The sequence below is a fragment of the Eumetopias jubatus genome, unplaced genomic scaffold (assembly GCF_037043125.1).
Source record: "Eumetopias jubatus isolate StellerSeaLion01/CBP00866 unplaced genomic scaffold, mEumJub1_p1.0 scaffold_14, whole genome shotgun sequence".
In the NCBI taxonomy this organism is placed as follows: domain Eukaryota; kingdom Metazoa; phylum Chordata; class Mammalia; order Carnivora; family Otariidae; genus Eumetopias; species Eumetopias jubatus.
The window spans coordinates 59,615,329-59,636,354 of record NW_028274820.1 but is presented as its reverse complement, the minus strand read 5'-3'; the positions used below and the strand labels follow the sequence as shown (position 1 = coordinate 59,636,354).

At 38.8% G+C, this 21,026-nt stretch overlaps 1 protein-coding gene across 2 annotated transcripts in view; it reads left to right on the top strand.

The window, feature by feature from the left end:
* Positions 1-21,026, top strand: part of SKAP2 (src kinase associated phosphoprotein 2) — a 171,269-nt gene that overhangs the window by 129,091 nt on the left and 21,152 nt on the right. For both annotated transcript variants that reach the window (XM_028119315.2, XM_028119316.2), the window contains exon 10: positions 18,541-18,618. In XM_028119315.2, the coding sequence (XP_027975116.1) occupies positions 18,541-18,618 (78 nt within the window). The remainder of the gene's footprint in view (positions 1-18,540; positions 18,619-21,026) is intronic.

Here is a 21,026-nt window from a genome sequence, read left to right as displayed (position 1 = left end):
TTAACAAAGAGTTAACAGGAAAGAAAAAGACTTTTAAAAACAACTGCCAAGCCCCTTTAAAATTCAAACCTTTTTTTTTTTTTTTTTTTTGCCCCAACAACAACAAAAAAAGACTTTCCAAAGGAAATGGTGGAAGAAACCCCATTGCTTGAGACATTAAAAACCAGATGGTCCAAAGCCCCAGAAAATATTCACGCGGGATCAATCCTTCACTGGGCGAAAGCAAAGGGACCAGTGCAACTTGTGCTTTGAATCTCTAGCTTAGCAGTGCTCTGAAAATAAAGATTTACATTTCCTTGGACTTATCCTTATTCTTGCCCCCCTTTGTGGTCCCACAGCATTCTGTGTTGACCTCTATTAGAGCTGGCCACACAGGAATTGCCTGTTTACTTGGGTGTCTCTCTCTTCTCCTTGCTCCAAGTACTGTGAGCTTAGCAGGTTTTCTCCCTGCCCCTGCAGGCGTGCTGTGTGCCCTGGGTTCTGGAAATGGTCCTGCACAATGCTTTTGCATTTGCTTCTGCCAGAGCCCCAGGAGTTTCACAATTTTTATGTTAAATTTCTTGGCTTGGGAAAAACACACTTGAGGATAGTATAAATTTGGATCTCACATTGTACAGGCCTGGGGTTTTGATTTCTCACAGGAAACCCTTACCCTCCTCCTCTGACCACCACCATCCAGAGCCCTAGAAAGACAAAAAGCTTCCTTGTGGTTTCCCTGGGTTGGTGGGGGTCTTACTTCCAGCTCTCTGCTTTTCATGGGCCCAAGGCCATGTCTCCTGTATCTGTGAAGATGGTAAAACTCCAGCCTCAACCCCACCCTACAAATGGTCATTATTCCCCTTTGAGCAAGTGGGGAGAGACAGGTCTGTCTCAGCTTGGTTGACCATATTGCTAGAGGCTGAATTCCTAGTCATAAGTAATTAGTAACTGCAGATACACAACATAGAGACTTAGCTTAATTATAAGTCCTTAATTCATATACTTTAATTCAGTAAAATAAACAAAAACTTGAGCATATACTAGGCAGATGTGAGGTGTCTAATATTTTTCTCCTGAGCACTGATGGGCTTTATACTCTATTAATTGCTTCTTGATAAAGAAAACAATTTTTGTTAAATCTGTGATAGAAGAGATCTTAAATGGCTGCTGATTACTACTTAGACAAAAAGTGACATTTGTATATGCAAAGAATTACTCAAAAGTTATATCAACATAGAGACCCATCCAAATCCAAATGTATGCTCTGGTTTTATAAGTGAAGAATAATATGTGTTTATATTTGAGGTTATGTCAGATGAGGTTAATGTGGTTACATGAGACTATATCTTAAAAATGGGGTTGCCATTCCAATCAAATGAAGTTCTTCTAATTTAAATAACATATTTTGTTCCCTATGCTGATCAATCATTTTCTATCCCAGAAAGTCAAACCAGTTTTTGCACTATTGATTTGCAAAACTTACGTGGCATAAACATTATGTGACAGAAGTTGTTTGTTATTAAGAGAGAGAATATCATCTCCAAGAAACTTGTCATCTGGAAATAGGAAAAATCACACAAAGTAATTTTATTTGTATCATGGCTTTTTCACTGTTGGCTACATTTGTGACAGCCGATTTCATATTAAATATGAACAGTATTTTGTTTATGCTTGAATGTGATCCAGTAGGAAGTAGATTTTACTCAGAATCTTCCTGGTTAGAAAGCGTATTGTTCCAGTTTAATGATACACTTGCAGGCCAGTTATGAAGAACATTTTATGTAGGTAAGGCAATTAGGCTACCACTTGGGTGTGGTAGAATTTGAGGCTTTACTTTACCTTTTGGTCTTACCATGTTATTGTTTTTGGAGGTCAGAAGTCGTAAAATACTGGGAATTTCATTTGGTTTATACTAATTGAAACAGCTACAGCTTCTAGGAGATCATGGATATTAACATACATTGTACGATTATAATGAATGAGCTATGGAAACAGTTCATCTGTTGGATTTTTGATATAGGAAGCAAGCTAGAGTTTGTATTTTTCATTTTTAAGAAGACTAATACAATAAAAAGCATTGATACATTTGTGTTTCTTGTACTAGTAGAAGTTTTACTAGTAAATTTGTATGTAATTTTGGTGACATCTACTTAAAAAAAGCCTAACTGAATTGTGTTGAATCTTTTGGGTTAGTGAAGTGTGTCTGTGATTTGTATTGTTTTGATACTACTTTTCAGTATATGAAAATACCCAGGAGACAGGCTCCCGCTGCATTTCTGGTCACTGTGTCATCAGTGCTATGAGTGTATGTTGTCAGTTGTTTAAACATCGTGAAATCCACTGTGGGCTGGCAAGAAGCATCTGGGAGCCAGACTTTTCCTGTGGACACACGCCAAGTAGTATATTATATTTCCTCATGAAAGTGAACTATATTGAGATCATTTTTCTTTTAGAGTTTTTTAATCCAGGGAATTATTTTCTAAAGCTAAGTAAGGATCATAGAGGCTAAAATTGTTTATAATCTGAATTCCAGAGTAGCTGGTTGATAACTATTTTTTTTTTAGCTAGAGTAGGTGTAAATAAGTCATGCAGTTAAACCACTTCAGGTAGCTAACAGTGTTCTCCTAATTAGGCTGTTCAGGAAAGTTCATATGTCATTTCACGTATTCTCTTTAAATCCATGATTTGCTCTAAGTAAAGGCAATAAACATTGGATGACCCTTAAATAAGTACTAGAATTGGACAGGTCATTAAATTTACATGTTTGATTGCATGATTTAATTAGGTAGAAATAAACCCTAAATTGTATTTCAATATACACAATTACAGCACAACCTTTTATTCTAACTAAAAATGCCAGGAAAAGTTTGTAAGACGTCATATTTAATCACAGTTGTGATTCTGGGATGGGAAAACAAGAATGCTTTGTCGTACTGGAAAATAAGCTGGGGGTTAGTTTGAGAGCACTGACACTGTGTAGACTAGAGGTCCCTGAGGAGGCAAGGATTTGTCTTTCCAGAACGGATACATTTACTCCATGTGTTACTGTGGGCCACTGTTGGGTGAGACCTTAAGAAAGTATGACCAGGTTTGCCTGCCATGTACATTAAAAATACCCGGGCCCTTTTACATGAGAGCAGACATTTTGTTTGTGTTGGCCTTGTTTCTGGAATCCAAGTAAAAGACACTTTGCAAATGAGAGTTCAGTTTCTCCCTTTAGGGAGACAAAACTGAGCAAGTGTAGCTCCTCACCTCCCCTTTTTTTTCTTATGTAATAAGCTTCAGGCGTGCAGCTTTATAATTCACAGTACAAAGTGATCACCGCTACAAGTCTAGTTACCATCCACCATGATATAGTGGACCTCCTTCCCCTTGGTAACCACTAGTCTATTCCCTGTATCTATGAGTTTGTTTTGTTTTATTTTCTTTGTTCGTTTTTTTTTTTTTTAAGATTTTATTTATTTATTTGAGAGAGAGCAGAAGCAGAGGGAGCAGCAGGGGGAGGAGAAGCAGACTCCATGCTGAGTAGGGAGCCTGATGCAGGACTTGATCCCAGGACACAGGGATCATGACCTGAGTCGAAGGCAGATGCTTAACTGACTGAGCCACCCAGGCACCCCCGTTTTTTGTTGTTTTTTAAAGATTCCACGTATAAGCGAAATTATATGGCATTTGTCTTTCCCTGTGTGACTCATTTCACTTACATTATACCTTCAAGGTCCATCCATGTTGTGACAAATGCAAGATTTTATTCTCTTTTGTGGCTGAGTAGTATTCCGTTGTAAACAAACAGAACACCTCTTCCTTGTCCATTCATGTATCCATGGACACTTTGGACTCTTGGGTTTTTCCATATCTTGGCTATTGTAAATAATGCTGCAGTGAACATTGGGGTGCATGTAACTTTTTGAATTAGTGTTTTTGTATTCTTTGGATAAATACCCAGAAGTGGAATAGCTGGGTCTTATAGTAGTTCTGTAAGTAGGCTGTTTTTTTTTTAAAGATTTTATTTATTTATTTGAGAGAGAATGAGATAGAGAGAGCATGAGAGGGGGGAGGGTCAGAGGGAGAAGCAGACTCCCTGCTGAACAGGGAGCCCGATACGGGACTCGATCCTATCATGGCCTGAGCCGAAGGCAGTCGCTTAACCAACTGAGCCACCCAGGCACCCCGTAGGCTGTTTTTTCTTAGCTCAAATTTTTATTCTTATGTACTTCAAAGAACATCAGGTATTATTTTGCGGGAGTGAGCACCAAGACCTCCGTCCAATGAGCTCTGTGGCCTACCCTCCCCTTCTTCCCCCTGTAGCTTCTATCTTGCTCCTTTTGGCAGCTCCTCTCTACAGAAATAAACTAGTTCTGCAGGATCTTACATTTTCTAGACACTGTAACGTTTTATCATAAATGTGTGTGTCAAAAAATACCTCTTAACTTAGAATTGAAACTGCCATAAAAACATAATTTTGAAAGTCCATGCACAGCCCCTCCTAGGTACATGGAAATTTTTATTTCAAGAGTGCCATTCTTTTGTATTATGTAAAGTGCTTTAATTTGCTGCATTTTTCATGTCCCCCTGCAGTCAAATCTGGTGAGAAACTATAGCTATCTCATTCAGGATTAATCAATCTTCTTCGGCTCCTGGCTAGGACGGAAGCTGCTCTCGGCTCTGCTTGCTTCGGGGGCTTGGCCTTCCTCTGTTTCTTCATCATATTCAGCCTCTGAGAGGGAGAGGTGATGGGAGATGATTTTTCCATTTGTAAGCTGCCTTCCAACAGAAAGAAAAATGGAGGGGGCAAATGCCAAGCTTTTCACTTTCGGTGGCCATTACAAACATGACTCTTCTCCTGTTGTTTAGCAGGGTACACTATTTTTCAAGGGAGCTATTTTTTTTATGCTGTCAGAGTTAGCCAAGTTATTTTGTCATTGAAGAGTGTTTAAGAAAAAAATATATGTCAATATGACATCATGAATGTTAACTTTCTCATAAGTTACATGTTATGGCAATAGGTTCAAGTGCTGTTTAATTAATTAACAAACACAAGAACAAGTGATCTGTGCAAGGTCTTACATCAAAAGGGAAGAAAAAGCACAGTGCTTCAGAACTTGGGTTGAGGCAGACTGCCTGGATTCAAATTCTGACGCTGCTTCTTAGTGCTGAGCAAGTTGGTTAAATGTTTCTATGCCTCCATTTCTTCATCTGCAAAATGGGACTAAGAGCAATACCTTCCTCAGAGGGTTTTGAGGATTGAATGACATTTATGCATGTAGCGGCTAGTGTGGTGCTTGGTATGTAGACAGTCCTCAGGTTGCTGTTATAATCACTTGATTGTAAATCTTCACCACACTGGGCATTATATTGGCCACTTTACCTCATTTTATTCTCACAGTAATTCTCTCAAGTAAATTTTGTATTTCTGTTTTCCAGATTGAGAGAACTGAAGTTCAGAGAGTTTAATTAGTTTGCTAAATTTGTCAAGCTAGCAAAAGAGAGTAATGAACTTCTGGAATACAAATTTTATTTGCATTTCTATAGTTCGATTATATCTTTTGGGGTTGATATGGGACTGATTTCTGCATGACTAATTTCATTATAATTAATTTAACACTAGAATTATTTAGTGAGGTGTGCCTATATTTTGAAATTTAAAAGGCAAGTAACATTGGAAGATACAATGTTCTAATTAACTTATATTCAAATTATGATAGAACACATAAACCATTGAACTCCTATGTAAAAGAAAGGCTCAGAAGGTATGCCTCTATGTCAGTGGTTCTCAAAATGTGGCCCCAGGACCAGCAGCACAGGCTGAAACTTTTTAGAATTGCACATGTCAAATCTACTGAACCCGAAACGCTATGGGTGGGTCCCCAGCAAACCTGGGTTTTAATAAGCCCTCTGAAGTTTGAAAACCACTTCTCTAGGTGAATAGCACACCATGGTGGGATGCCAGAGATATTGATGTAGTTCATAATATCTAGTCCCAAACTGGAAGTTACATATCACAGAGGGAGCATGTGATGGTAATAGAAAAATACAAGTGGGGCTGTTATTTGATAATTGCCCTATAAATATTAAATATTCAAGACTGTGTGCTCAATCTCTTCCATTCCTTGGATTTAGGGCTTCTAAGCAGGTGGTAACTATTACTTGCAAGCTCAGCCAATTGAGCACAAAGCACTGAGAGACCAAGGATGACTTTCTGCTCATCCTCAGCTGCTTGTGCCTGGGACACACAGAGCCAGGGATCTGGAGGGTTAGGGTTTTTCAGTGTTTAGCAACGAGTAATCTTCAACTAAGAGGAGCTCACAGTGAGAACATAGAGAGGAAGGAAAAGCATGAAGCAGTCATTACCACTGCATCTTGTTCCTTCTTTAGGGAGACTTTTAAACATGGAGTAGCAGACGAAACAATGGAGGCCAAAGGATATAGGAAGTAAATAGGGAAACTGCTGCCGTCTCCAGATTTAACTGTGGAAAAAATTAGACAAAAGCAGTTGTCATCTTAGAATCCATCATAGCCAATGAGGAAAAAACTGGCCATCAGCCAGACGTATTTGCCTAGACTTTAGCAAGGCAGATTCCAGAAAATTCCAAGAAAGAATAGGTACAAATGCATGGTATTAAAGACAAGTATTTTAAAATAGCATTTAATGAGAAATGATTGCAGTGAGGAAAAGGTGGGGGGGAGAAACAAAACTCTATCAGTGTCTTTGTGCTATAATCTGTCCAACTAATGCAATTTTACAGGGTTATATACCAAGCACTGAAGTGGCCAAATAACCAAGGAAAACATGAAAAGAGCTGAAATTTGTAAATTATGCTAGGTGTAACAAAAGGTGTATAATTGCCCTGTGTTTTTGAAATTTATTTGGGGCAGTAATTTCCAAGAAAACAATCAGTTTCTATTTTATTTGCTCCTTTTCTGCCAAGAATTATCCTCCATTTGATAAGATTGATGGCAGGTAACAGAAGCTAAGGACAGGCAAAGAGATTCTAATAGAATACCCAGCTAACCAAAATCCATTTGATTTTCATTCATCAAACATTCATGGAAAACATCAAAAGGGAAGAAAAAGCACAGTGCTTCAGAACTTGGGTTCTGGAGGCAGACTGCCTGGATTCAAATTCTGATGCTGATCGAGTTTGTTCCAGCTCCTCTGTTAGGCCTGGTGGGGGAGTGCACACTCGGAAGAAAAGCAGACAGGTAGACAAATATTTGCAGTGCTCTATGAGAGCAGTGATAATGGAGGCCTGTACCAAGGCTGGGAGATCACAAAGGGGGAATGCCCAGCTGCCTGGAGGAGTTTGGGGAAAGCACCCTAAATTCGGGGACATTTAAGCCATGTCTTAAAGATGAGTAGGAGTTAAGTTTGCCTTCTGGCTTACGTAAGACTACATCACAAGACAAGTTGTAAATGAAGTAATTGAACTACTGTCACTGATTTTGAAGGAAACATGCAGGAAAAGAGAGATGCTAGAAGTATGGAGTCTAGCAATTAAATAGTGAACTCTTCAAAAAAGAGTAGAAAGTTGCAGTAGATCTTAAGTTGGGTTTCCTGGAACAAACTCTGAGACGGTTGCATGTAGAAGACTTATTGGCAAGTATCTTGGGAGATACCCTAGTATGAAAGCGAAGAAGGCAGAATTGGACGGGAGAAGCTGACCCACAATGCAGCTGTGAGTGAGGCCTCAGCCGAACTCTTGGGGAGCTCTGGGTCTGGGATGATTCTTCAAGGTTGTTAAGGCAAAGGGGCATGTCTTTATGTCCCCATACCAGCTAATCAGTGGCTCCTGGCTCTTCTGGGAGGGGTGTAATCTTGAGAGAGGCAGTTCTCTGTAGCTGAGGACAGTTCCTAGTGAGGGACACAGCTGTGAGCCAGCAGCAGTCTGGGTCCCAGTAACTGGAGGATGGTTGTGTTGGCAGATAAAGAGTGCATCTAGGAGGAGCACCACATTATCCATGACAGATGGATTCTGCAAACGGTAGACAGTTTAGGAACTTTGAAGTGGACTCTAAAATAAGGCATCAAAGAGAGTCTTCTTTGCCATCTAGAAGATGAAATAATGATCACTAGAACCCATCCTGTGTTCAGGGAAATGACAGACCTATAACTAGACTTAAGTGAGGCATTTGGCCAGGATTCTCATGAAATCTTTATGGGTATAAACACTATTGGATAACTGACTATATAGCACCAAGGGATGCTGATTAATTAATTTTGTGAATGCTTTAGCGCTTCTCAGTATTGTCGTACCATCATATTCATCAATGCCTAGATGAAGATATACAGGCTGTGTTCTCAATAGACTGAAATTATGGATCAAATCTAACAAGATGACATATAATAGGATATCCCATTTGCTCCAAAAATCTAGTTGCACAGGTATGAGAAAGGAAAGACTTGGCTTCACTGCAAATGGGAAAAACATATAGGGATTTTGGTTAACAGCTCAATATGACTCAACAGTATAATGAGATTCAGTCCTGAGATTGTGTGCTTTGGGAAAATAAAATAATTGTTAAATACTGTTCTGGGTTAGCAGGCTATCAATTTTTTCATGTTGTCGGTCAACAATGTTTAGATATTTCACTGAAAATGATCTTGCCATTTGCAACAACATGGATGGATCTAGAAGGTATATGATGCTAAATGAAATAAATCAGAGAAAGACAGATACCATATGATTTCACTTATAGATGGAATTTAAGAAACAAAACAAATGAACAAAGGAGAAAAAAAAAGCAAGAGAGAGAGGCAAACCAAGAAACAGACTCTTAACTTTAGAGAACAAACTGATGGTTACCAGAGGGCAGGTGGGTGGGGGATGGGTTAAATAGGTGGTGGGGATTAAGGAGGACACTTGTGGTGAGCTCGGGCATTGTATGGAAGGGTTGAATCATTATATTGTACACCTGAAACTAATATTACACTGTATATTAACTGGAATTTGAATAATAACTTAAAAAAGAAAACATAGGGCAGTTTTCCCGAACCTTTTTGGTCTCAGGAGCCCTTTACAATTTTAAAAATTACTGAGGAACCCACAGAGCTTTATTTATGTGGATTATGTCTCTCAGTATTTACTATGTTAGAAATTAAAACTGAGAAATACAAAAAATGTTTTTTTTAAAGATTTTATTTATTTATTTGAGAGAGAGAGAATGAGAGATAGAGAGCAAGAGAGGGAAGAAGGTCAGAGGGAGAAAGAGACTCCCTGCCGAGGAGGGAGCCCGATGTGGGACTCGATCCCTGGACTCCAGGATCATGACCTGAGCCGAAGGCAGTTGCTTAACCAACTGAGCCACCCAGGCGCCCGAAATATAAAAAATGTTTATTAATGAATTTAAAAATCACAATGATAAACCCATTACATGTGAGCATAAAATATTTTTAGGAAAAATTGCTATATTTCCCCCAAGATATCAGTGAAAAGAGAGGCATGGTTTACATTTTGGCAGATCGCCTGAATGTCTATTTTAATAGAATACATTTAGACTCTCAAGTCTGCGTCTTCATTCACTCTGTTGTGATAAGTTGTTTTGGCGTAAGTACAGTCAGCATATGGAGAAACCCAGCCTCATACAGCTCTCCAGTAGGAAATCGGAAGTGTTTTAATAGTCCTAGGAGGTTGTAGATACTCTTCTTTGATACTGTACTCAAACTGGAGGAGTAGTAGTTAAATGTTAGTTGCAAGCTGGAATCCAAAACGGTATCAATGAACTTTCCATTCTTTGTTACATTAAAATTCATGGGTCTGATCTGTCTTGTACTTTGAATGGATCTCTTACCATGCATGTTTTTATAACATCGTGCCTTGACCATTTGGAAAATATTGGTTCACTGCATTATGCAGAACTTCCAAATATTGGCAAAAATTGGCAAAATTAAAAAACTACATTCATTAATATCACTACCAATCTCATTAGAAAAGTCTTTAAATACTGGGGAGCAGTCAAGCTCACAGTGGCAGGTCTAAGTTTCTAAAATTCTGATTTTTGCTTGAAAGCTTAAATTTTATCATGGCAACAAACACCAGTTGTTTTCTTTGAAACAACAAGCTCACTTAGGAAATATCTGCCACATTCCCAAGTCTGAGTAACCATAGTTTGTCATTCATTCTTTCAAGTCAAAATGGTATTCCATGAAAAAAAGCAACTAGTTCAGCTTGCTGCTCAGTCTCTTGCACATCTGGAAATGCAGAAGTGTGCTTAATGCACTCTTCTGATTTTGTCACACAGAGTATTAAAAAGACATGTTCTCGGGGTTGATATTACATGAAAATAATAATGTGTACGGCTTCATCATGGACATTCATAGGTGAAACTGGCTTGTTTGTTTTTAATGCTCGTGCAAGGCAGTGAAGAAGACAGTGACAGTTTGGTGCCCCTGCAGTGATTTATGCTGAGGTGTCAGCAGTTTCCCCATTATTGCTTTGCAAAATCGTGCCGATGTTAACATGATGAAAAAGGCAAATGTCTTCATTTTATTATGAAAATAGTTTTGACCTCATAGACTCTCCGCCTCCCAGAAGAGCCTTGAAACCACTGTTGCTACAAGGGATATGGAACCAATAAGTCTAATGGGTGGTGGTTCCTCTTACGTCCCTGTGCTTTTTTTCCCCTAGATTCTTGAAAAGGGGAGGGTAAGGTGCAATGCACAGGAAGAAGATGAGTGTATTTGCATAAGGAAGCAGGACGCAGCGCAAAGCCTGTGACAAATGAGCTCTGCATTCGTCTGTCTGCTTTTTTCCTAAGGTTAGAACAGACAGTTATAGATCCTTACAAAACAGCCAAGTTACAATGAAATGATCTTAACACCACCCTATTTATCATTAGATAGTATTTTTTTCACAGAATAAAATTTAAGCCAAAATCTAAGTTGAGATGAAATAGTTTACTTTCTAAAAAGAGATTCAAATCAGGTTATAATAAAATGCAAATACATTTGGATAAGAAACATGCGGGGGATAATGAAATATGTATATATTTGGATATTCTTATTAAAAATGAGAATGAAGAAAAACCAGAAACTGAGTGCAGGTGGTCTAGGAGAAGATGTTTAATAGTGTTAATAGTGGTTATGGATAAGTCCTGGATGATTTAAAAATATGTATATATTTTTGCTTATCTCTATTGTCTGACTTCCAGCAATGAACAGATACTGCTTTTGTAGCAAGAATAGTAAAAAAAGGTTTATTTCAATTAAAAAACAACTGTTATGAACAGCAAACTATAATTGTGCCAGCAATCCAGAGCCAGATTGAGGTTATCGTAACTGAGAAATAATTTGACATTTCCTGGGTTGAAAGAATTTTAATATTGCAGGTTTTATTATAAATGTTAATTAAAAAGCTAAGAGTTTGAACTTTATAGAGTAGTTAGGAGAATTTTATATTATGGCGTATGTGAATATAATATAGTGGGACAAGGAAGAGCCCCATTTCATTGTTTCCTCATGTCTAGCACCCTCTGGGAGTAGGATCATTTCCTGACTCACAGTCACTTCTGACTGACAGAATCTGGCCTATTAAAACGTTTTTTAACCTGTGTGCTTTCTTTGCTTGCCGTCATTGCCTGTGGATGACCAAGTCTGTGTAAGATTGCTTCTGAATAGAGAAGTACCTCGGGAGCAGCAGAGACTTTTCCAGAAATGTCTGCAGTGCATGTTGCATAAAAGGCAGGGCAGAGAGAGAGAGGAGCAGAGTGCCATTTGCATGACCTTGGTCCAGTCATTCGGCACCCCGAGTCTGGTTCCCTGTTAATGAAAGAAGGAAGTTGAACTAGATTCTATCTAAGGTTTCTTTCCTGAAGATTTTCTCCAGATTCTGCCAAATGGGATTCTTGCTTGAATTTGAGGGTTTTTTTTTCCCCAACATCCCAACCACGATGTTAGCAAGTTGAATGTCTGTGACAATTTATTATTTTTGCATTTTCAGATTTGCGTATAAATCATTAACTTTAATATAGTACAGAAATGTACTATAATCTTCATGGTTTTTATTTTTGCTTTTGAAGTGCAATGATAATCTTTTCCTATCAAACCCTGGAAGAATAAAATGTCAAGGTTGAAAATTAGATCATATGATTGAATAACTTATTGCTTATTTTGGTTGCCTTTGATATCATAGTAACCTTCTGGGTTGCCAAATTCATAAGTGTATGCAAAACACCTAGCTCCTAAGGTAATGACCTAGCTACTGCATGCCAATTGTGCCTTTTTTTTCCCCCCTAAAAAATCTGATTATGTCATTGTCCTGCCCAAATCCCGTTCAGAGTGCTATGGGGTAGACATTATTCTTTGTACTTGACAGAGATGAGAATTACAGTTTCAAGGTAGGAGAACTTTAACAGTAGGCCCCAGTTTGCCTCAATTTCCAGAATAGTAAACATGACTCTAAATATACCATTTCAGTTGTCTTTATCTTTCTGTTCCTCTTAAAGTTTATATCATACTAAAAGGCACATGCTTCTGTCTTTAAAACGATACATCCTTTATTGCTATAAAATATATGTCAGTCTATTAAATAGAAAAATCCTTTAGAAGGTCATATTTTAACTTACCAGTGGTCCAGGATTTATAGGCCCCTGAGGAACTCACTTTCCCACATTGTCTTGGTTTGAATTCCCTTGCCCACACCGCTTCGACTCTTCCACTTGTCTCACCCCTACTGCCAGCTTCGGGGCTTGCCCCAGGGCCTGAGTGAGAAGAGGGGCTGAGGTGCCCTTTGTGTGAATCCTCCCTGCGTTTCTGCCTCCTTTACACCATACTGCTGGGTCTGGCCACAGGGGTCTTCCTTTCCCTATCACGTCTGTCCCGTCTTCTCCCAACCGGGGACATCTTGCTTGCAACACTGTGGTGCCCAAACCCTTGGAGAAATGTGCAGGATTGTCTGTCGTTCTGGAATGCAGGTGAACTTCTTTCGGGGGAACTTCTTTGTAAAAAGACTTCCGTAACTGTCGACATTGAAATCGTTATTGAAATACAACGAGAAAGAAAAGCCGGCTGGCCTAGAAAGAATGATGAAATACTATTTCATAATAAGATAAATGAAATATTTTTTGAAATAACTGAAATATTTCAATTATGAGTTGCATTAGAGACCTTTACAGAATACCGAGTACTGTGCGCTGCCTTCCGGGCACTGGAGGGTGTGGACAAGAGAGGTGGGGAAGGGGAGCGGGGCAACAGAAAGGAGATGTGTGTTGGGGGCTTTCCAACTTGAAATTCTGTTTCTAAATCATCACTGCAAGGATTGCTTACCTTAAGGTGTCCTTCGCAGACAATGCAATGGTAGAATAGAATTTGCCCACTTTTGTGAAAATGTTTTCCAAGTCCACAAACAGCCAATATTCAAATGAAATTTTAGAAAACAATCCATCTGTAAACTGAAGAGACGGTAGAGAGAAGCCGCCCATGCTGGAGTTTCAATCCCTGTTCTAATTGCTTGTGTGGACCTGGGCAAGTTCTTCAAGCTCTGTAAGTTTCATTTCTGTGTCCATAAAATGATGGTCAAAGTACCTGTTCTTACCTCATAGAATTGTTATGAGGATTTAGTTACCTAATGGATATAAATGCATACAGCATGAACATTTAAGCAATAAATACTAACTTTTTCGTGAGACAAACATACAGTCTTGTAATCCAATGAAGTCAGGGCAGGTAGAGATCTACACTCAATCTTTATTTCAGAGCATAGCTTTTGATTCTGTGTTTTATGTCTCTTAAAATACATTGTAATTCAGCAGAGCTGTTTTCTGAAGGTACTTAGAAAGGTAATCATTGTGTGTGAGTGAAAGATTTTCTCATGTTGTCCTCTTCTCCCTGGAAGACGTGATAAGATCAGTTTCCAGACGCTCCGCAATTGTCACACACCCTGTTTTGATGCTTTTTCAAGCAATGTCAGCTGTACGTGTCATTTGCTTATCACTTTTCTCTTTGGGTTATTTTGTCCTTAAACAAAGAACATTAGTAAGCAAGAAATAGCCATTTTGTAAAAACTGCATAGCTAGACAGATTTGTGATCCTTATTAGGGTAATAATCCATCTGTTATGGAACTGGATCAATTTGTAAATTAAATTGATTAATCTAGCAGGGGGAAAAAAAAGAAAAGGTCTTGACTTTTCCCACATAAGCATTTCCTCAAATGTAGTCATCCTAAAAAGATTTGGGAAGACTCAGTTCTCTGCTAGTCCTTCTTTCTCTGCTCGACTCAGAAGGAAGACCAAACATCTTCTGAAAACGGGAGAGTGGAGTTCAGCTTTTGGATTCCACGGGATCTGATTATTCCTGGAACTTCCATATTTTTGAGCTGGTATAATGTTAAAACCTTCTGATGACTGCCAGAATATTTCTAATACTGATTAGTTTGGTAAATGTATGACTGTGTTTGAATTATCTTCTGCAGTTCGTTTACTGTTATTTTCATCTTGTCTGATCAACAAAATCTTCTGATGATTCTTCTAACAATGTGTGATTGGAATAATAACTTCACATGTTGAAGAGTTTTGTGCTGCAGCTGAGAGGCATGTAAATACAAGCTGCTTATTTGCAAGAAGCTTCCAGATTTGCAATATGATTGCTATGGAAACCACATAATGAAAACCTTATAACCATCTGTGTGGTTTGATGGATTTTACCGCATAGCTGAGCTGTTTTTGTTTACTGTTATTAAAATGTTGAATGGAATATATTAACCCACAAACACTGACTATTTGAGGTATTAATTAGTATTGTATAATGACATCGTGACTCAACACCAAAATAAAGTATATTTAATAATAAACCTAAATAAAACATGTGTGTATATTTCTAATATATTGTGGAGATGATTATTGCCTAGAATTTTCATTTGTCCTTATATATTTTTTGAGTGGTGTGGAGAGTTTTTCTCTGTTAATAAATGGACATAGTAGGATTTATTTTCATGATTTTGAATCCATTTGTTCACTCCATATTTTTGAACATCTCCCTTGTACCAGACTATTCAAGATTCAGTCTGAGTTTTTCCCCCTAAGATTAAAACACACACACACACACACACACACACACCCCAAATTTGATTTTGTTTTCTTTTATATGGAAGCTATTTGTATTGTTAGCCCAAGATAAAATGAGTTGTTTGAATATTGTTAAGAAAAACTGATGTATGAAATACAGAAGGTTTTGACCTAAAAATAGGTTTGAAATGGAGAAAGGAAGTTTCTTTAATGAGCGTTTCCTCCTCTAAAATACTACTTGTTCAGCATCGCACATGGATTTCAGTTTGGATACTTCTCAGTAAATATTGATACTTAAGTAAACATTTTAATATCATTATTCTGGTAATTTAAGAATACATTGTGTACATTTATAGGCACTTAAATTTTAATAAAATAAGAATAAAGTCATAGTAATAAATTCTTCAAAGCTCATTGTTTACTTTGCCAAGAGTGGAGTTTTCCATTCAATTACTGTAATTTTTGTGATATCTTGACACTAACTTTGGGTGGTAAGTCTACATCCCATTGTGTCTTCTTGAGAGCCAAAATTAGTGCTCCCTAAATTGTTGTGGTCATGGCTTTTGATGTGAGGGCAAGCACCCTTCACTGTTTTTGAATTTACTCCTTACTGTCAGATTTGTGACCCAGTTGGAGGAGAGGGAGTGCTGGGGAAAGAGAAAGTGGGAAAAGTAAGGAAAGTTTTCTCCTCCTTTAAGAAAAATTAACCATCTGTAAAATAAGTAGGTTGGACCAAATGACTACTATAAATGTCCTTAAGAACTTTAAAATTTGTATGAAAACATCCTATTCACTCATACGTGATAACTGGTCCTTGTGGTTTGGCATAAGTGAGATAACTTGTTGAAGAGGAAAAAGACAGGATTTAGTATTAGGTTTTTATTAGGTCTTTCTGTATTAATTACTATTTGACCGAACCATATTAAATTGCCAACATTAGGGTCAACTTAATATGTATAAAGTACCAAATATTTCCAGCGGTTCCCTTTTTTGGAGCTTTCATTATTTTGTTTGAATTGAGTTACAGAAATTCAAAACAGTTCTATGTTGGTTTTATAAATACAGTAACTCTCAAGCTTGATTTAAATGTTGAATTTTATTAATCACCACTTCAAAACTTGCATGAGACTTCTAATTTTGCATCTGTACTCCTGACCTCTCTACCAATCTTTCCAGTTGCCTCCGGACATTTCCTCTGGGTTGCCCCACCAGTATATTAAATCTCTCACATCAGAGGGGCGCTGGGTGGCACAGTTGGTTAAGCTTCCGACTCTTGTTTTTGGCTCAGGTTAATGTCTCAGGGTTGTGGGATGGAGTCCTGCATTCGGCTCTGTGCTCAGCGGGGAGTCTGCTTGAGGTTCTCTTTCCTTCTCCCTCAGCCCCTCCCCCCATGTGTGCACTCTCTCTCTCAAATAAATAAATTTAAATCTCTCACATCAGGGGCGCCTGGGTGGCTCCGTCGTTAGGCGTCTGCCTTCGGCTCAGGTCATGATCCCAGGGTCCTGGGATGGAGCCCCGCATCCGGCTCTCTGCTCCACAGGAGGCCTGCTTCTCCCTCTCCCACTCCCCCTGCTTCTGTTCCTGCTCTTGCTGTCTTTCTCTCTGTCAAATAAATAAATAAAATCTTTAATAAATAAATAAATAAATCTCTCACATCAGAAACACAGCTCCTGTGTTCCCTCGGTACTATAGCTTATCTTGGCCATTCTTTTCTCAGGAATGATGTTCTCATTTTGCTGCTACCTAAGCTCAAAACTTGAGCCTTTCTCGATTGCTCTTCTTCCCTTAGCCCTCCACATCCAGGCAGGCACAAAGTTCATCAATTCTAGTTCCTTTCCCTCTTAGAACTGGCTCCTTTCCATTTCCTCTGCCCCTTCAGTTCAGGACTTCCTTCCCCTCTAGCCAGACTCTGAGTGGTCTCTCTCCTCACGCCCTCCTTCAGGCTATCTGGGACAATGAGATCAGATGACCATTCCTCAAGCATAGTTTTGGTCCTGCCCTTTCTCTGCTCGAACATCTTCTGGGGCTCTTACTGCCCACCAAATAAAAGGCTGAAGTCCATAGCTGGATGTTTATGGCCCTTCAACAGCTGGCCCAAACCACTAGCATTAGCTGCCATCCTGTTCTGCCTCTTTGAGTACTGCGTTCTTTAGCCAAATGGATACTATTGCACTTTTTCTTTTGCTTATGACTCTCCCTCTGTCTAGATATTTCCTCCCTCCCATTTCTCTCTGTTCAGATTTTCTCCACACCTCAGAGCCTTCATGGCGCTCCCCCTTGCGTGGTTTCCTCTCTGCCGTCCTCCGAACCTTGTGCTTCCCATGTCAGGTTCGATGCTCCTTACCCCATTTTCCTTTAGGTACTGTCTTCTGTCCCCTGTAGGCTGTCAGCTTCCTGAGGGCAGAAGCTCCCTACTGTCTTTGCCTCCCTGGTAGAACCTCTCTCTTACAGGTAGCTAATATCCAATGAAGATTTCTTGGTTGAATTATTTAATAGTCATAATGGCTATATTTATATATTTTGCGTATTTTACTTTAACATTTTTGATTTTTCTTGAAAGTATTCTTTTTGAACTCTGTTTTCTGGGGGGGCATGCCATTTTGTTCCTATGTCCTGCCTTAAATATTTCCAAAGTGTGTATAAATCCTTAGGTGAGGAAAATGGACATGTAATAAACGGTTCTTTAATGTAAAATAATTAAATATAGTCTGTTGACTCTGTTTAAAACTCTTCTCATTTAGTCTTCTCCTATTTCTTCTTGTAACTGGGGGTGGGGGGGGAGGAAATGAATGTGATAGGAGAGCGTGGGAATAACAAACATAGGGCCCTGAATACATTGCAGGATAAAGAACACCGACTTCATGATCACAAGCCTGAGTATGAATCACAAACAGTGGTTGTTTCTTTACCTTTTTCAGCCTCAATTTACTCATCTGTAAAAGGAGAATTTAAAATGATCTGTGAAATCTTAACATCTGTGATAGCTTATGGCACATAGTAGATCCTCAGTAGAATTGGGGGGAATTGCCTTGAAGGGTGAGGATCCTTCTGGTCTTCTCCTGTGAAGATCAAATGGGAACACATGAAGTGTCTGATACTCAAGAAATGATTTACAGGTTAACTGTATTTTATTTTATTTTATATCACACATTTTCTTTTGGCCACACTGGTGTTTTAGGGACCCTGGTTTTGTCCGTGGTCCTCCTGCCACAGTGTAATGTGGGTCTGTCCATATAGTGCTGGGTGTTCCTTCCCCAGATTTCAGGGCCGGTCTGGATTTAGGAGTGTTCCAGATGAGTTTCTGTAAGTACTTAAAGTATGTGTGGCATTCGTACGTATCTTAAATTTTATCAAGCCAACTGGTAGGGTTGCTATTTGGAAATAGCTCGAGGTTTGTTTGTTCAGCTTTAGATTACTAAAAAAAGGAATGTGAATGTTGAGTGGTTTCATCCTTTGAGAAGGAATATTTATATGTTCTAAACTTTCAGTTTTGCTCATAAGATGGGGTGAGTTCTGTTCTTTCTGAGGAAACCCTTCAGGGTGCCATTTCTGCTTATTTACAGAAGACGAAGAGGACAGTGTTCCTGCGAAAGTGGAGGGACAAAGGAAGATGAGTCAGGACAGTGTCCATCCCACCACAGGTAATGGCTGGTGTGGCTTCCTGGGGAAGCTTCTTTTGGTTTTGTTCACTTTCCCTTCAGTCACTTTCCTACCGCTCTGAAGATGTTTACACAGCTCCCCGAAGTTGGCTGGTTCGATCTGGATATCTTATGGCTGATAAGCTGCTTAGTCCCACTTAGGATGCAGGGAAACCACTGGAGAAGGATTTATAAAGTAAGCCAATTTATACAAGGTATTCCTTCCTGAATTACTTTGTAATGACTCAATTAGCTTTCATTTCTGCACAAAGGAGATTTAGTTGCATAAATTAGCTTATCATCATTGAGGAAGTGTCACTGCTAAAGGACAGTTTATAGATACAACATGCAGTTGCTGTCAAACCTCTAAGAATGTAATATAGACATCTGTGTATACTTTGTGCTTGAGCAGAACAGACTTCTGCCATTCAGAGACGAACAGGGGACAACAAGTTGCCCAGGGGACTGGCAATGTAGACATCTCTGAAAAGGTCAACTTGACACAGGCTCTGACAATCGACCCACAGCTCTGTCTTCTTTGATAAAAATCAGATAAACTTAAGACCGCTAATTGATCTGCAGCCTGTTTAAATGTTGGCCATGCATATCTTCATTGCATATGATTAACACAGAAAGCAAATGAATTGGGTGTAAGAAATGCCAGAGTCCAGTGACAGCAGTTTAAAAAATTGGAAAAGGACACTGATGGCCTAGAAGGGTAGGAAGGATATTCCCCTTATCCATTTCCACTTGGCACATGGCCCCAAGTACTAATTATGACTGAGACTGGAAAAATAACTATACATGCTATGTACAGAATCACATGATATGGGCAACTTTTTTTTTGCGGGTTGTTATTTCCAAATAGCAGGAGATAAACTGTATCTGTAGTGCAAGCATGAGGTTAGCTTTGATAAACCAGCAATTATTTTACACGGAAAGAAGAGAGGGGGAATGCCTTCTTATCGGGCCTTTTACACCTCTTCACAGCCGCGTGTCAGCTGGGGCAAGGTCTGCCATATCATCCCATGTCCTGCAAAGAGCTGGCGTTGAGGGTCACCTTCCCTCCTCTGATACGTTCATACATCACTCTTGCTAGCTGTCAGAGGCTGGGCGGACAGGAAGTGTGTGTTCAGGAAGTAGCTTTCCCCAGGCCTTCCTACCGGGACACGTGGAAAGGAAACAGGCCTGGTTTCCGGGCCTGGACAGGAAAGCAGGGGCAGGTTGCTGCATGAGGTTTTGGTTTGCTTTTTTCAGAAAGGAAGTGAGGACGAATGCATTCGATGTGAGTGCTGTGGTCCTGTAAGATGCAGCTATAAAACGCAAAGGCTGAGCATAACCCCGAGGATGCCACCCAATAGTAATTCAAGTAATTTGCGTGTTTTATTATGTGTCATAAAGCTTCTGCCAAAAGCGTAGAGGTTTTTGTTTTTTTTTAAATTTCAGTGCAGGTGTAGAAGGTAGACATATACAGATATTCCTTCCAGAAACATAAGTATTTTGGCCTAAAGCAATCCTATTTTTCAAAAATCCTTTTAAAGTAACTCTCTCTCCAATTTTTGCCTTTGAGGGAAGGAAGAAAAAAGTCCGTTTTTCTTCAAAGGAATGCAGTAAGTAGATCTAGCTTTCCATGCAATAGCCATAAAGCACTGCAATAATTCTTATCTTCAGTGACATGAAATTCTTTTCAAGCAACAGTTTTAATGCTTTTGCATCGCAGTGACCTTTGCTCTCTCTAGGCTGTCAAAGATGTAACACTAGAAGTTTGTTTGCTGTGCAGGGCAGTGAGTTGACAAGGGTATTACTATCTTGCTGAGCATCACATGACATGAACTTCTAACCTTACTCAAGAATGTTATATATTTTTCACATTGACCGATTTTACTTAAAAAGAGAGAAAAAAATTCAGACGAATGTAAAATACATAAACAAAAACATAATCTTGTATTTCTTATAACTTCTTTCATGTTCAATCTTATGTGTCTTACATATATTTAGTATATATACACAAAATAAAGATTTCATTTGATTTATTTGTACACTGTAGAATATGCTTACCTTTCTGAAATACTTTTTAAACCTTTAAGACCACTCAGAGATTTTCCATTATTTTATTATTGAATGTTTCAGTGCTTGTCATCATATTTTTAAAATCTTTTGGTTTTTGCAAAAGTATTTTCAATTGTTTAGCTTATATTTTCCTGACAGTTCTGTTATTGCCCAAAGATCTGTTTTTGTATGTTTTCAAAAGCAGGAGCAAATACATTGTTTACATCTTTCACAGCCTGGCTAATTTAGGATGGCTATTTTTTTCTTTCTTTCCCTTCTTTTTTAACCATTCACGCCTCCCAGGACAAGAAATGTAATGAGGTGGGTTTTGTTTTTTGCTTTTTTTTTTTGTAATTTTGAAA